The 17,304-nt window shown below is 46.7% G+C and overlaps 1 protein-coding gene across 12 annotated transcripts in view; it reads right to left on the reverse strand.

The window, feature by feature from the left end:
* PKHD1 (PKHD1 ciliary IPT domain containing fibrocystin/polyductin) overlaps nucleotides 1-17,304 on the reverse strand; it is a 455,042-nt gene that overhangs the window by 30,619 nt on the left and 407,119 nt on the right. For 7 of the 12 annotated variants that reach the window (XM_074991412.1, XM_074991411.1, XM_074991415.1 and 4 more), the window contains one exon: nucleotides 11,670-13,416. The exons of the other annotated variants lie outside the window; for them this stretch is intronic. In XM_074991412.1, coding sequence (XP_074847513.1) covers nucleotides 13,067-13,416 — 350 coding nt within the window. In that variant the 3' untranslated portion in view covers nucleotides 11,670-13,066. Of the gene's footprint in view, nucleotides 1-11,669; nucleotides 13,417-17,304 lie in introns of those variants that run through there. 12 annotated transcript variants of the gene reach the window in all.

Below are 17,304 nucleotides of genomic sequence, written 5' to 3' on the forward strand. Positions count from 1 at the left end.
TTTCAACACAGACTGTAATTAATTTCACTACATCCCCAGTTATCTCCACTCCCTAACCAGCCTTGTCATTTTAATTTTTCATAGCCTCTTTTTTTTGACTCCACGTGTCTGCATCTTGGGGAAGTCTCATCAACTCTGGCCCAAAGCCGTAGGCTAAATTGTCTGGAACGCAGCTCCTGCTCTGCCTCAGAAATCAAGGGGGAAGGGAAAACCCACTGCCACAACAGAAAACTTTCTCGCAGCAGCATCTCAGGAATTTCACAGGCCAGGAGTTTGGGGCTAAACTAACACACCAGTTCAACTACCTTATGAGTTGCAACAGTGCGCATGTTTCAGTGCTAGTAGGTCCACAGCACCACACAACTGTTGGCCTTTTATTCACCATGGGACAAATCCTGGCTCCACTTAAGCCCGTGGGCATTTTAATCTTGCTTCAATGGGGCCAGGATTCGAGCATATGTCTTCCAACCCTGCAGACTGTAGGGCCTAAACCTGGAATTGTCAATGGAGTTAACTGCCCATCTTCCATTACAATTCAATGACAGCGGGTATTTATCTCCCTCAGGCCCTCTTGGAAAGGTAAACTTAAGACCCTGCTGAAACCTGGTTTCCACTTCAGCCCCAAGAGAGGGGAAGTCTTAGTTTAGGGAAGGTCACAGGCTCTGATAACAGAATTCCCTGTAGTTTCGCCCGGAGTCTTACCTCCTTGAGCCCCGCTTCAAAATCTTCCATTAACTCAACCCATCCCCTCTAGACACAACACCTCAACTTGTGCATCCCAACCCTCCCCCCCTGCCCCCAGCTCTCTCCCCTGATCAGGCTGGCTTTTGCTTTCGTACTCGAATGAAATCATCACTCCTCTGTGCTTCTCTCTTTCTCCTCCCCAGGCTTCTTGCTGCTTCGTGGTGTTGTTTTTGTCTCACTGGCTTGGTCTTGTGTCCTCCAACTCGCTCCTGCATCTTCTCCAATCTAGCATCTGTCCTCTCCACTTCACCAATGCTGGCCACTCAGAAATCTCAAAAGACCTTTCCCAGATCTAGTGCTCTATTCTGATTCTTGGTGGTGTCTTTAACAGCATAGCTGGTGTTCTTTTTTTTTTTTTTTGAAACTCTTTTTTATTTTGGAAGATTTGATTTTGTCCTTTCCTGGTTCTCTCCTTCACTAACCATTCCTTCAGTGTTCCCTTCAGTGGAACCTCTTCTTTCCCACCTCCCTTCCCTGTGGATGTGTCTAATGAGTCCCCTTCCCTTTATTTTCCTCTGTACAATCACTCAGGCCAAAACTTAATTGGGGCAAAAGGTGACTGCAGAAAGTGGAGCTGTTTGCACAGAATTCAGTCAGACTTTTATTTACGTGCATGAAGCTAAGGTAACATGATGAAGGCATGTCAGAGATACAGATACCATAGACAGTGAGTCAATGAGCAGAAGTACGATCTGATTAATCCATGTATCTTAGGTACTCGTATGGTCTCCATTGCCATACTATCTGAGTGACTCATACTCAAATGAATCTATCTTTACAACACCTGCATGGAGGCAGGGTAGGGCTATTATTCGTGTTTTACAGCTGGGGAACGGAATCTCAGAGAAACTATGAAACATGCTCGAGGTCCCACAGGAAGTCTGTGGTGGACAAAGAATTCCACCTGGATCTCCCATATGCCAGGCTAGCACTTGAACCATTGGAACAACATTCCTCCTTCAGTTAAGACCCTGGGTTAGGAGGCAAGATATTTGGGTTCAGGTCCAAGCTCTGCCACAGACTTCCTGCAGGATCTTGGATACATCTATTAATCTCTCAGTCCTTCCCTTGTAAAGCTAGGAAGAAAGTACTTCATTTGTCTATTTAAGGCCTTCAGAAAAGAGACTTTGTCTGTGCAATGACTAGCAAAATGGGGTCCCAATTTCAGCTCTGTGGTTAACCGTGTTTTTATTTCTCTGCTCATTAGAGCACTTAAAATCTAGACATGTAAGACATTTTATAGTCTGCAAACAAAATATGGAATAAATACAAAATGCAAATCCCTTACGTGTTACTGATGTACTCAATTTTTCAGATAACGGGGTGCATTGTTCAAGTTTTGCAGATCATTTACATTCAGTATTCAGATACTGCTTTTGCATATTATGTGCATACATGGTGAAATGTGTAATTACACACTTTGTTGCATTTGCACTGTTTGGATGTGATACAGGCACTTAGAAGTAGAGCTACATAAGGATGGGAAGAAGGGAAACATGTATTTATTACACGCAGACTGCTTCTTTCACCATGCCACAAGGCAGCTATAATAGGCTGTGTGTTGGAGATGGGGCAGGGGATGGTGTCTAAATCATCTCAAGTGCTAGCTTCTTGATCAGTCCTCAGGTTACTAGGCCCCAACTTGTGCATTTACACAGAGAATAATTCTGGCCACTTCATAGCTTGGGTGAAATTCTACAAGCTGTGTGATGAAAGAGACAGAAGGGATAGCCTTCTTGGCCTCAAAATTCCCCCTAAGCTGGTGTGACTCAGCATTGCTCCATTTATGTTAGCTGGAGATTTGGTGCTATACAAGTTTACACCATCTGAGGATCTCTCCTGAAGAAACTTTGAGCCCAGAGTGATTTTCCATGAGTCTGCATGTGACTGACTTTTCTGGGCCACTCTTAGACCCATGTCCCAACATGATCATAAAAGAGTCCCTGGTGTTGCTGTAAATGCCTCCTTCAGAAGAGGCTAGGACCAGTTATGGGACTTTTTATAAAAACAGGATCATCTTCAGAATTCTAGAAGACCTGGAATGAGCCCAGGCTGAGTAAGCTCCTTCTTCTAGTTCAGTTGCGTCAATTTTGCTCTATTTCTTTTATGGCTGGTGAACATAAAAAGTCCAGTAACAACCTGGGCACTCTTAAGCCTCTTTCTGTTCTCACCTAGCTAAACTAACACAATGTGCAGGCTTCCATGGCTGAGTAGACTAGGAATCTGTCTGGAGAGAGCTTTGCTAACCAGCACTCCCTCATGGCCGGGCAAGCTGCCACAGCATCTCTGCTTAGCCTCCTCACAAACACCAATTGTTCCAGGTTGCTTTGTCTTATGATGCCTGCCAGGTCATTTATAATTTCTCTCTTTACGGACCACTAGGGCCTGACAGACCAGGAATCCAGTGATCCTTCCAAGTGGTTGAGAATCCAAAGCCCCTTCAGCATTCTACCCTTCTGGCCACAGGAGCTGTGTCTACACGTGCACGCTACTTCGAAGTAGCGGCACTAACTTCGAAATAGCGCCTATCGCGGCTACACGCGTCGGGCGCTATTTCGAAGTTAACTTCGACGTTAGGCAGCGAGACGTCTAAGTCGCTAACCTCATGAGGGGATCAGAATAGCGCCCTACTTCGACGTTCAACGTCGAAGTAGGGACCGTGTAGACAATCCGCGTCCCGCAACGTCGAAATTGCTGGGTCCTCCATGGCGGCCATCAGCTGGGGGGTTGAGAGACGCTCTCTCTCCAGCCCCTGCAGGGCTCTATGGTCACCGTGGGCAGCAGCCCTTAGCCCAGGGCTTCTGGCTGCTGCTGCGGCAGCTGGGGATCCATGCTGCAGGCACAGGGTCTGCAACCAGTTGTCAGCTCTGTGTATCTTGTGTTGTTTAGTGCAAGTGTGTCTGGGAGGGGCCCTTTAAGGGAGCGGCTTGCTGTTGAGTCCGCCCTGTGACCCTGTCTGCAGCTGTGCCTGGCACCCTTATTTCGATGTGTGCTACTTTGGCGTGTAGACGTACCCTCGCAGCACCTATTTCGATGTGGTGCTGCGCAACGTCGAAGTTGAACGTCGACGTTGCCAGCCCTGGAGGACGTGTAGACGTTATTCATCGAAATAGTCTATTTCGATGTTGCTACATCGAAATAAGCTATTTCGATGTTGGCTTCACGTGTAGACGTAGCCAGGAGGTTTACTATGCCCTTTAGTGGGAATGACAGAGGAGTCCAGACCTGCCCACTCTTCTGTGTGACCAGGGACCCTGCATTAGGCATCTGGGACAGTTCCTCACAATCCCTTACTACCTCCTACCTCACCTCTCCTGTATGCCTGTACCAGACTCTCATACTTCCAGGCTGCACAGAAGGTAGATACCCTCATAGGCTGAACAAAATGAACTGGTGGGCAGGAGCTGACATTTATTCTCTCATGACCAGAGGAGGTCCATGAGAAGGAGCAGGGCAGAGGCAGAAGGAAAGGGGCAAGGTAGGAAAGAGTAACTCACTGGCTGCTGGCTGCTCTGAATAACCTTCTGTACCCAGTCCACTGAGGGAGTGGCCCTGTCCCAGCATAGCGCTGCGAAAAGTTCTGGTGGATTCAGCTCTCCATACCAATGCTTTAGTTCCTTGTATTTCAGGCAAAATGGAGACATTGATTGGGGCTTGTCTGGGATTTGAACTTTTGTGAATGTCCAGATGCTTGGGACAAGCTGCCTCTGCCTATTGGTCATCATGCCTGAAGTGGGCTCTTTAGCTAAAGCTGGAGAAACTTGTGTTTTCAGTTCCAGAGGTCCCCATTTTAATTTCTGGTGTTGACACAAAGAACAACCACGCTAAAAGCCCATGCTGGACCCGTTCTATAGATTAATGTTAATAATTTCTTGTCCTTTCAGAGCACCCTTCTCCCAAGGATCATGTTGTGCCCTAACAAACTCTCCCCACACCCTTCTGAAGGAGGCAAGTTTGCAGTCCCCATTTTACAGCTCTGTAATAAGCGGCACAGAGAATTCCACTGACCCAGTGGAACAAGTCACTCAGGATGAGACACCAGAAAAGATGTCTGAGAAGAGTCACAAGAAAGAGTAGTAGTAGCATCCTTCAGTCTACATAGACTATGGAAAGCGCCCTTCGTAGTTCCATTTGGCATCCTCATTTGCAGCATCGGTTGTGACTGTGAAGACCCCCATGAGAGTGACAGTCCTTGCTGCATCTGTTGCATATGTAATGGGTGTCTGGCAGGTCCTTGCTGTGCTTTCTGTGGGCTCGCTTCTCCTTTGCTAGCTGTCTGATCCTCAACTCACCCTTCTGAAGGCCCTTGTAGAGTTCCTGCCTCCATTTGCTGCGATCGACTGCCAGCTCCTCCCACTTGTCTGGCTTGATGTCTACTTCCCTGAGGTCTCTCTTGCAAACATCTTTGTAGTGCAGCTGGGGGCATCTGGGAGGTCTTTTGCCAGAGGCTAGCTCGCCATACAGGATGTCTTTTGGGATCCTTCCATCATTCATCCTGGGGACGTGGCCAAGCCAGCAGAGCTGCCGCTGCCTGAGGAGGGTGTGCATAGTTGGGATTCCAGCTTGCTCAAGGGCAGTAGTGTTGGACACTCTGTCCTTCCACGATATTCCAAGGATGTGCCTGAGGCAGCGCAAGTGGAAGACGTTCAGCCTCGTTTCCTGGTGTGCGTACAGGGTCCAAGTCTCGCTGCCGTAAAGGAGGGTGCTGAGGATGCAGGCTCTGTAGACTTGCATTTTGGTGTGAGTGTACAGCTTGTTGTTATTCCACACTCTCTCGCTGAGTCTGGACAGAGTTGTGGCTGCTTTACCGATCCTCCTATTTAGCTCAGTCTCCAAGGACAGGGTGTCAGTGATGGTGGACCCGAGGTAAATGAACTCATAGACTACCTCTAACATATAGCTGTCAGTGCTGATTGATGGAGAAACAGCAACGTCCTGAGCAAGTACATTTGTCTTCTTTAGGCTGATGGAGAGCCCAAAGTCCTTGCATGTTTTGGAGAACCGATCCAGAAGCTTCTGAAGCTGGTCTTCTGTGTGACACGACAGCAGCATCATCTGCGAACAGCATATCTCTGATGAGGACTTCCCACACCTTAGATTTAGCTTTCAGCCTTGCAAGATTAAACAGTTTCCCGTCAGATCTTGTGTGCAAAAAGATGCCCTCTGTTGAAGATCCAAAGGCGTGTTTAAGGAGGAGAGTGAAGAAGATCACGAACAATGTCAGAGCAAGGATGCATCCTTGTTTGACGCCGCTCCTGATGCTGAAAGCATCCGATAATGTGCCATCGTATTGGATGGTTCCTCTTATGTCTTCGTGGAATGACTGGATCATCTTGAGTAACCGTGGCGGACATTCTATCTTGTGGAGCAGTTTGAACAGACCATCCCTGCTGACCAAGTCGAAGGCCTCGGTCAGGTCGATGAAGGCAATATAGAGTGGCTTCCTCTGCTCCCTGCATTTCTCCTGCAGCTGCCTCAGAGAGAAGACCATGTCGACGGTAGATCTCTCTGCACGGAATCCACACTGTGATTCAGGATACACCCTCTCAGCAATCTTCTGGAGTCTGCCAAGGATGACGCGAGCGAACAGTTTACCAGTGATGCTTAGGAGGGAGATTCCACAGTAATTGTTGCAGTCGCTTCTGTCTCCTTTGTTCTTATACAAGGTTACGATGTTAGCATCGCGCATGTCCTGTGGAACCTCTCCCTCTCTCCAGCACAGGCACAGTAGCTCATGTAGGGGTTCCAGGATAGTGTCTGTGGCACACTTGATTACCTCTGGTGGTATACCATCCTGGCCCAGGGCCTTTCCTACTGCAATGTTGTAGATGGCTCTCTTCAGTTCATCCACAGTTGGTTCCTGGTCCAGTTCGTACATTACTGGTAGGAGTTTGACAGCATCGAGGGCTGAGTCGACCACAATGTTCTCGTGTGAGTACAGCTCGGAGTAGTACTCGACCCAGCGCTCCATCTGTTTGGCTTTGTCAGTGATGACTTCACCAGATTTGGATTTCAGAGGTGTCATCTTGTTCTGGGTGGGTCCTAATGCCTTCTTGATGCTCTCGTACATTTCCCTGAGGTTACCAAAGTCAGCACTGGTCTGGATGCTGCTGCATAGCTTGAGCCAGTAGTTGTTGGCACAGCACCTGGCCATCTGCTGTACTGTTCTTCTGGCTGCTCTAAGCACTTGCAGGGTATTCTGGCTTGGCGAACGTTTGTACTCCAAGGCTACGTCTACACGTGCACCCAACTTCGAAATAGCTTATTTCGATGTTGCGACATCGAAATAGGCTATTTCGATGAATAACGTCTACACGTCCTCCAGGGCTGGCAACGTCGATGTTCAACTTCGACGTTGCTCAGCCCAACATTGAAATAGGCACAGCGAGGGAACGTCTACACGGCAAAGTAGCACACATCAAAATAAGGGAGCCAGGCACAGCTGCAGACAGGGTCACGGGGCAGACTCAACAGCAAGTCGCTCCCTTAAAGGGCCCCTCCCAGACACACTTTCATTAAACAGTGCAAGATACACAGAGCCAACAACTAGTTGCAGACCCTGTATATGCAGCACGGACCCCCAGCTGCAGCAGCAGCAGCCAGAAGCCCTGGGCTAAGGGCTGCTGCCCACGGTGACCACAGAGCCCCGCAAGGGCTGGAGAGAGAGTATCTCTCAACCCCCCAGCTGATGGCCGCCATGGAGGACCCCGCTATTTCGATGTTGCGGGACGCGGATCGTCTACACGTCCCTACTTCGATGTTGAACGTCGAAGTAGGGCGCTATTCCCATCCGCTCATGGGGTTAGCGACTTCGACGTCTCGCCGCCTAACGTCGATTTCAACTTCGAAATAGCGCCCAACACGTGTAGACGTGACGGGCGCTATTTCGAAGTTACTGCCGCTACTTCGAAGTAGCGTGCACGTGTAGACGCAGCCCAGGAGTGCAGTGTGCTTTTTTCGATGGCTGGAATCATCTCATTGGAGTTAGCTTTGACCCAGTCATTTGTGTTTCTAGCTCTTCTTCCAAACACCGACAAGGCCGTGTTGTACATTATATCCCTCACATACTGCCATATGGATGTCACATCAGCACCCCCAGGGTTGCTGCACAGATTATCCTCAAGGGTCGCTCTGAACTTTTCAGCTGTCTCTGAGTTAGCCGTCTTTCTGGTATCGATGCAGGGCCTTCCAGTTGGTTTAGAGTGGTGCAGCTTCTTGGGAATCACCTTGAGTTTGGAGCAAACTAATGAGTGATCTGTATCGCAGTCAGCACTATGATAGCTGCATGTCAGAAGGACGTTTTTGAGGTTATCACGTCTAGTGATGACCACGTCTAGTTGATGCCAGTGCTTGGAGTGTGGGTGTCTCCATGACACTCTGTGCTGTGGCTTGGTTTGGAAAAATGTGTTTGTGATGCACAGATTGTGGTACATGCAAAGTTCGAGAAGATGCTGACCATTTTCATTCATTTTTCCCACACCAAAGTGGCCTAAGCAGGAAGGCCACGAGTCACGATCGGCTTCAACTCTCGCATTGAAGTCACCCAGAATGTGCAGTTGTTCACGAGCAGGTATTTGCGCTATGGCAGCAGTAAGCACGTCATAAATCTTGTCTTTTACTTCCGGTGCGGCGTACAGGGTTGGAGCGTAAGCGCTGATCAGGTGGACAGGACCAGTGTGAGTTTGAAGTATGACCTGAAGGAGTCTTTCTGATCCACCCATGACTAATTCCACCATTTGTAGAAGGGTGTTTCTGATGGCGAAGCCAACACCAGGCTCCCTGGGTTCTTTTCGGGCTTTACCCTGCCAGAAAAAGGTGTAGTCCTTTTCCTTTACAGATCCTGAATCTGCGAGATGTCTCTCTTGCAGAGCAGCAATGTCAACATGGAGCCTCTTCAGTTCGTCCTTGATGACAGCAGTCTTTCGGGTGTCGCTGATGTCCTGAAGATCTTCAGTCAGACCTGTCAGCATGGTCCGCGCATTCCCGCAAGCAAGCTTAAAACTTTGATGGTTTCCTTTTCTTGTTGATTTTCCTATTGGTTTGCCTGGTGCTCAGCTTTCAGGTCACTTGTCAGGTTTGGGAGCCTTAAGCCTCACGCACCCAGTGAGGCAGGTGAACTGTGGCGGGAAAGTACCCTATTGGCTGGGGACTGCCCAGCTTGAGGTGGGCGGTGACTGTCCAGTGAGATGCGACAATCTCTCCCACTGTCGGAGGCAACCCCTGGTGCTCATTCTCTATGCCAATCGAGCAATAGCTTATAACCGGTATCTGTTACCTCCTGTGTTGGTTCAACGCTGTTAGTGATGCTGTGGTGGGATGTGTGGTGTGATGGTGTGATGTGTGGGTGCCTGGGTTTGGGGGTTCTGGGCCTGGGTTTGTCTGTTTATTTGGTGTTTGGAGTGCTGAGCTGTCTGTTTGTTGTTTGAAAGGCCATGTGCTCAGGCTGGCCATGTGCTCAGGCTGCGTGCCGATTGGCTGAGCGGTAGTCAGAGGGAGGGGCTCCCTCAGGTAGGCCAGAGCTCTAAAGCCCTGCTGGCAAGCGACCAGGGAGCATGCAACCGGGTTCATGCGAACAGGGTGGTTGCTAACAGGAGGGAGTTTTGAGAGGGAAGTTTAGAGAGGGAGCTTACAGGGAGCCAGCTACTTCTTCAGGTGTAAAAGGCAGCATCATCCCCAACTGCTGGCTGGAGCTGAGGGACCCGCTGCAGCATGAGGAGCAGAGGGGGCGAAATTGAGGGATGTCAGTGGTGGGCAAGTGGTTTGGGGGCGTCTGGTACGGCTGTGAGGATGGCAGCACCCACGGAGTCTGCTTGCGGCATGCTGGCCCAGATTGCATGGCTTCCAGGCCCATTCCTGTGCTCCCTGCATGCACGCGCCACACCAGATCTGTGGGGCTCCAGGGACAGCCGTAGCCAGATGAAGAGTTGGTAGCTTTGGCTGGGACCCAGGGTGCGGCAGGGCTGTGAGATCGGTGCCCTCCTGGAGGATGTGGGGCTGCAGCAGTGTGTGGCCAGGTGCGAAGAGGCCAGGGGAAGGGGGACCTGGGGGCAACGAGAATTATTAAGGGGCAGTGTGGTGCAGTCGGGAGACATGGGAGTGGATGGGGGAAAAGGGGACAGGGAGGGAGGATCTGGGGGGTGATGGTAGCCGATGAGAGGCAGAGGGGTGGGGAGGAGGGTCCTGGGAAGGCGAGGTGGTCATCACGGGGAGCTTTGGGGACATGTGGTGACAGGGAGGTGCAAGAGGTAGTGGGACTGTACCCACGTTCTCCATGCCCCACTGCCTTGTGGGTTATCCTGGAAAGGAGCAAGGCTAAGGGAGTAAACCCTGACAGAAAATCCGGAGGGGAGTCCTAAGGCAGTTCTGTGCCAGCTTCCGGCATTGATCTGGCAACTCCTGCAGCTGAGCTGGTACCAGATGTAGAGGTTATCCTCTCCTTTGGACTATATCAGTAAAGCCAAGAGGGGAATACTGGCATCTGGGCAGCCCAGGGTCCCAATAATCACCCAAGCTCGTGCCTGGAGAGGTACTCCAGCATCGCTAACAGCGTTGAACAAGAAAGAGTAGAGGGCTGAAAATCAAGACTGCTCTTTGCTCATTTGTAGTGCTATGTCCAGTTCTTGGCACCACATTTTAGGAAAGATGTGGAGAAATTGGAGAGGATCCACAGAAGAGTAATTAAAATGATTAACGGTCCAGAAATTATGGCCTATGAGAGAAGATTAAACGAATTAGGCTTGTTTAGGTTGTAAAAGAGAAGGCTTAGAGGGGACACGAACCCTAGAGCACGAATTGTTGGGCAAAAGTCAGCATGGTTTCTGCAGAGGGAAGTCGTGTCTAACTAATCTATTAGAATTCTTTGAAGGGGTTAATAAACATGCGGACAAGGGGCACCCAGTGGACATAATATACCTAGATTTCCAGAAGGCCTTTGACACGGTCCCACACCAAAGGCTTTTATGTAAATTAGGTGGTCATGGGATAGGAGGAAAGATCCTTTCATGGATCGGGAATTGGTTAAAAGACAGAAAACAAAGGGTGGGAATAAATGGTAAATTTTCACAATGGAGGAGGGTAACTAGTGGTGTTCCCCAGGGGTCAGTCCTGGGACCGATCCTGTTCAACTTGTTCATCAATGATCTAGAAAATGGTGTAAGCAGTGAGGTGGCAAAGTTTGCAGATGACACCAAGTTGTTCAGGACAGTCAAAAGCAAAAGGGATTGTGAAGAACTACAAAAAGATCTCAGCAAACTGAGTGATTGGGCAGCAAAATGGCAAATGAAATTTAATGTGGGTAAGTGTAAGGTAATGCATGTTGGAAAAAATAACCCAAATTACACGTACTACATGATGGGGTCAAATTTAGCTACGACAGATCAGGAAAGGGATCTTGGAGTTATAGTGGATAGTTCTCTGAAGACATCCATGCAGTGTGCAGCGGCAGTTAGTAAGGCAAATAGGATGTTAGGAATTATTAAAAAAGGGATCGATAATAAGACAAAAGAGATCATACTTCCCCTATATAAAACTATGGTACGCCCACATCTCGAGTACTGCGTGCAGATGTGGTCTCCTCACCTCAAAAAAGATATATTGGCATTAGAAAAGGTTCAGAAAAGGGCGACTAAGATGATTAGGGGCTTGGAAAGGGTCCCATATGGGGAGAGGCTAGAGAGACTGGGACTTTTCAGTTTGGAAAAAAGGCGATTGAGGGGCGATATGATAGAGGTATATAAAATCATGAATGGTGTGGAGAAAGTGAATATAGAAAAATTATTTACCTTTTCCCATAATACAAGAACTAGGGGACACCAAATGAAATTGATGGGTAGTAGGTTCAAAACTAATAAAAGGAAATTTTTCTTCACACAGCGCACAGTCAACCTGTGGAACTCCTTGCCCGAGGAGGCTGTGAAGGCCAGGACTCTATTAGGGTTTAAAAAAGAGCTTGATAAATTTTTGCAGGTTAGGTCCATAAATGGCTATTAGCCAGGGATAAAGTATGGTGCCCCAGCCTTCATAACAAGGGCAGGAGATGGATGGCAGGAGATAAATCACTTGATCATTGTCTTCTGTTCTCCTTCTCTGGGGCACCTGGCATTGGCCACCGTCGGCAGATGGGATGCTGGGCTCGATGGACCTTTGGTCTGACCCAGTATGGCCATTCTTATGTTCTTATGTTCTTATGACATAATAGCAGCTTTCAAGTATCTAAAAGGGTGTTACAAAGAGGACAGAAAAATTATTCTCCTTTGCCTTTTATGATAGGACAAGAAGCAACAGGCTTAAATTTCAGTAACTAAGGTATAGATTGGACATTAGGAAAAAAATCCTAACTGCCAGGGTGGTTAAGTATTGGAATTACTTGCCTAGGGTGGTTTTAGAATGTCCTTCATTGGAGATATATAAGAACAGGTTGGATAAATATCTAACAGGAGTGATATAGATGGTGCTTGCTCCTGCTGTGAGGGCAGGGGACTGGACTTAATGACCTCTTGAGGTCCTTCCAGTTCTAGTATTCTATGATTGTGAGAGACTCCAGGAGCTCAGTCCATTTAATTTCACAAGGAAAATGTTAAGGGGTGACTTGATCACAGCTTGTAAGTGTCTACGTGGAGAACTAATATTTGATCAACGGCTGCTTCATCTATCAGACAAAGGTATAACAAGATACAATAGCTGGAAGTGGAAGTGAGACCAATTCAAATAGGGAAAAGAGTGTAATTTTAACAGTGAGCATAATTAATCATTGGAAAAATTTATCAAGAAATGTCATGAATTTTTCATCACTGGCAGCTTTTAAATCAAGACTGAGCATTTTTTCTAAAATATGTGCTCTACTTAAAATTGAAATCATTTCACAGAAGTCTTCTGACCTATGTTATAAATGATGTCAGACCAACTGGTCATAGAGATGCCTTCTAGCCTTTGAATATATGAATTAGACCAACCTCACAGTTCATCGTTATTATTACCATTAATGACAGCGGCTGTGAGGAGCCAGGCATTTCCAAACATTCAAGAAAGTAAGGTTCCTGACCTGAGAGGTTTATGGGATATGGTCTCAATTCAACAGAAAACTTTCTGAGTTTTAAGTTGGTGATTAGATCCATCTCTGTTCAGGAAAGTACTTACGCATATGCTAAAGTCACTCTGAAGAGGTACATATGCACCTGCTTTTCTGAATAGGGATGGATTTGATTACTTTGCTAATGCAGGGACTAAGAAGAGAGAGGAAACAAAAAGAGATAGACAGCATTTTTCTGCTCAGATCAATGACTCTGGATTCCCTCCCATAAAAGCTTTTCCCTTTCATATCTTCTCAAGATAACACAGTAGTCTGCTCTCTCTCTCTGTTCAAATTCTGGTGCATCAGCTCCATTCCTCCCATCTCTTTTCCATAGGTGTAAGCAAAGAGCTTCTGATGGGTATCCTTCCAGTCACAGAACTCCTTGGCACCACACTGCTGAAGTTCTAGAGAACCCCATGGAACTCTTCTTCCACGTAATAGATGCCGTCTGTCATGCTTCCTATCCATTGATAATTTCTCTCCACTCTCCCTTTCATATTCAACAGTACTCATCTTCCTCACTGACATGGATTTAAATCTTTGTTGGTGCAGCTCCTTCCTCTCCCTGGCTGTATTTCCTGGTGTTCCATTGGCCTCCATACCTGTAAAAGAAAGTCCCTTTACTCTTTACCTTACCAGTATTTCCCTGTCTTTGTCTCCCTTTCCTCTGCTCCATTCTGGTGCCTTTTGCTAACTGAAGTGTGGTGGTCCTTGGTACTGGGAAATAACTGTTTAAGGAGAAATTGCATTTTAACTAGTGGACTCTATAACAATTTTAAACATACATTGGCTGGAAGCCATTCATTAAATGATGAAATAATTTACAAATAATTTGTAAAAATACATTGAAATAAAACACAGCAAGTAAATGTCTCTACACTTAAAACAAATTATTCATATGACAACACTTATTTTTCTCACATTTTATAGTAAAGTGCAATTTACAGTTTATAAAAGGTTAACCATCAATTGATAGATGGTTCAATAAATGGGGTAATGATCAGTATGGAGTCTCGCAGGCCAATAGGTTGCTTAGGACCACCCCCAACCCATACTATTTGTGTCAGTAATGTGCAGCTATTAATAATCTATTAATCCTTTTTTGCCATTTCTAAATGGAAGTTTACTGTGCTGCATGGCCCTTTTGCCCCTGCAGGGTGTGGAACTCAGACAAGGCAGTATGAGGGACATGAAAAAGAAAATGACTAAAAAGCAAAAATAATGTTGACATTAAAAAAAAAACATGAAACCAGTCTTATGGATTTTCATTATCCAAAGCAGAAAATGCAAAAAGCAAGCATTCTTAATAGCCAGAGGGATTATCAGGCAGCGCGGAGTTAAAGCATCTGGTTTTCTGGCAAAAAAAATGACTTTTGAGCTGACATTGTCTTCTAAATCCCCAATCCTGCAGTGTGGGGCAGGCAAGGAGACTGCTTCTTACTCTTAGTTTGGGTGCTTTATACAGTTGCTAAAATATTTGCACAACAGGTAAGTTAAAATCCAGATACATGGTCCTGGCATATGTAGGCTATGTCTACACTACCTGGTTAATAGGCACCTCTGGGATCAATGCAGCAGTGGTAATTTAGCAGGCCTGGTGAAGACATGCTATGTCAATGGGAGAGCATTTTTCCATCAACTGCTGTACTCCAGCTCCCTGAGAGGCAGAAGTGATGTCAATGGAACACCATCTCCCATCAGTACAGCACAGTGTTGACACCACTGTAAGTCAACCTAAGTTATGTCGACTTCAGTAATGTCACTTGTACAGCATAATTTAGATCAACCTACTGTCTCTTATTTCATCCATCCCAAGTGACATGGGGTTACATTACTGACAAAGCCATGGCACTACTTTCCTTAACACTGCAGAGCTACCACAGCTCTGGATTCAATCCCACCCGATTCACTAGTAGCAGAAAGCTGCATCTGCAGAGTCTTTGTAACTGGGGATGATGGAAAATGCAGAAGAACCTAGCATACTTTTCACAGCCCAGGTGACAGGCAGAGTCTTGCAGTCCTTACTTAGGGAAAGCCCCTTCTGAAATCTACAGTAACTTTGCCATAGTAAGTGCTGCAAGAGCAGACCCCATGTTTGTAGGGCTCATGTGAAGAGAAGGGATGAGCCAGCTGGGGCCCCAGTGAGCAGCAGTACTGACAGGTGCCACAGGCCCTGGGGCAATATGGGAGGGAGGACCTGGCTCCATGCCCAGAAGGGGCAGACCCAAGAGTAGAATGGGCGGGACCAATGGCATACCTCAGCATTGGGGCCCATTGACCCCCACTTCCTGACAGGTGTGTTCGATCAGAGCAGCACTGCCATGGTGTATGTATCAAAGGGGCCCAGTGCTGCCAAAGTAGCAGAGGCAGTGACTGGAGCTCCAGGCCCAAGGACAATTGCCTCTCCCCTGCCCCTATCGTCGGCCCTGCCACTGAGGGCCTTGTGCTGAGAGTTAGAAGAAGCTGCTTCTAGTCCAAGTTCTGACACTGATCATGGGCAAATCATTTGAACAGCCTTGGACAAATCACTTCATCGCCTTATACATCCGTTTCCCCACTCCTCTTTGGTTTATTTAGGCCCATGGGATGCAGATTGTCTTTCCCTGTCTGTTTGCACAGTGCATAGCATAATGGTGCCTCTCTTTTTGTTGAAGCTTCTTGGTGTACCTCTAACTGTTGCACTGGTCTCAGGATGCTTTTAATCCTTGAAACTTCTCATTAAGATATCAACTGCAAGCAAATTGTATGTTTCAGGACATGCCATGGCCATGGCCATGCAAGGGTTGAGAAGGACTTTTGATCCTGGTAAACAATTGCAAGAAGTATTCAGTTCAGAAGGGGAAGGGGAGTTAGCTTTCCCCTGAAGCATCACAGATTGGCTCCACCTGGAGAAGGGACATCAAGCAGGAGAGCGCTCTGAGGTGGTACAGACATCCTTTTAGATGCCTGGCTGGTAGATCTTGCACATGTGCTCTTGCTAATTCAGGGTTGGGAAGGAAATTCAGCTAGGTTTGATTGGCAAGAACCAGTAGTGATGCGTGGGGGAGGGGGCATCGCATGCTCCCCAGATTTCTGGGCTCTCCTCTCAGCAGGATGCCCAGCAGTGCCCACCTGCGGCATGTTCTGCTGCTTGGGATCTAATGTAAATCCCACCTGTTAGGAAGAAGTCCTCTGTTAGAACAATTGGTGTTATCCTGGCTCACATCTCGAAGGAACATGTGTTACGCTAACACAAAGTGAATTAAGCTACTATAGTTGGAGGACACTGGGGAGGGACTCGGACATTCTATTCCTGGTTCAGCCATAGACCTTCTGTGTGAACTTGGGCAAGTCATTTAATCAACCCTGTACCTCAGCTCTCTAGGGGTAAAATGGGGATAATATCTACGAGAGCTGTAGTGAGGATGAAATCTATTTACAGAGAAGGAGACATATAAATGCACAAATAGACAAGTGGAAAACCTGGTACAGGTTAAAAACATTAGGGGTCCACACTGCTATAGTAACACTAATGAATGTCCTCTTAATATAGTTAATTTCTTATGATGGATTTGACTTATATCAAGTTCTTTCAGACCAGTGATGTCCTTGTTTGTTTTATGGCAAACAGGACTTGTCAAGAAAACCTGATCTCATCCTTTGAAGAGATTACAAGTTTAGTTATAAAAGGTAGCTGCATAGATGGACTATGACTCAGACTTTTTGTAAGATTTAGTACAACATGACAGTCTGATTAAAAATTAGCATTATACACTGTCAAGAAAGGACATGATAAATTGATTAAGAATTGGTGAACTGACAGATCTCCAAACTTAATTGCCCATAGGGAATCAAATTGAGTGTCTATAGTGGGATTTTGCAAGGATTGGCACTGGATCTGACACTATTCAACACTCTCATCAATAAATGAGAACAAATATAAAACCAGGGCTAATAAAATCTGTGAGTGACACAACGATTGGTGGAGTGAGGACAGGCATGTTACAGAGTGTAATCTGAATCACTCGGTGAGCTAGGGATCATCTAAACACAATGATTTTTTGTTGAATACAGCCAAATACAAAGTTATAGATCTATGAACAAGGAATGCAGGCCATACTTAGACTTAAGAAGAACATCCTTGAATAAAGTGTGACTCTGAATAGGATTTAAGAATTACAGTGGGCATGAGCTTCCAGGGCAACAGTGTGGCAAAATGGCTAATGAAATCTTTGGATGTACGTACAGCCAAGAACAAAGAAGCTGCTTTACCACTATATTTGGCATTGCTAAATTTGTTACAGGAATACTACATTCAGTTCTGGCGCCAACCTTAAAAGCATGTTGAAAACTTAGGAGAGGGTGCAGAAAGGAATAATAAAAATGATTCAAGGGCTGGGGAGGCATGTGAGTTCAGTGTGTTCAGCTTCTCAGAAAGAAGACTGAGGGGTGACTTTGATCAGAGTTTATAGGTAACTTAATAGGGAAAAATATTAGGCATGAAAGGGTTC

This window comes from Carettochelys insculpta, chromosome 3 (assembly GCF_033958435.1).
Source record: "Carettochelys insculpta isolate YL-2023 chromosome 3, ASM3395843v1, whole genome shotgun sequence".
NCBI lineage: Eukaryota > Metazoa > Chordata > Testudines > Carettochelyidae > Carettochelys > Carettochelys insculpta.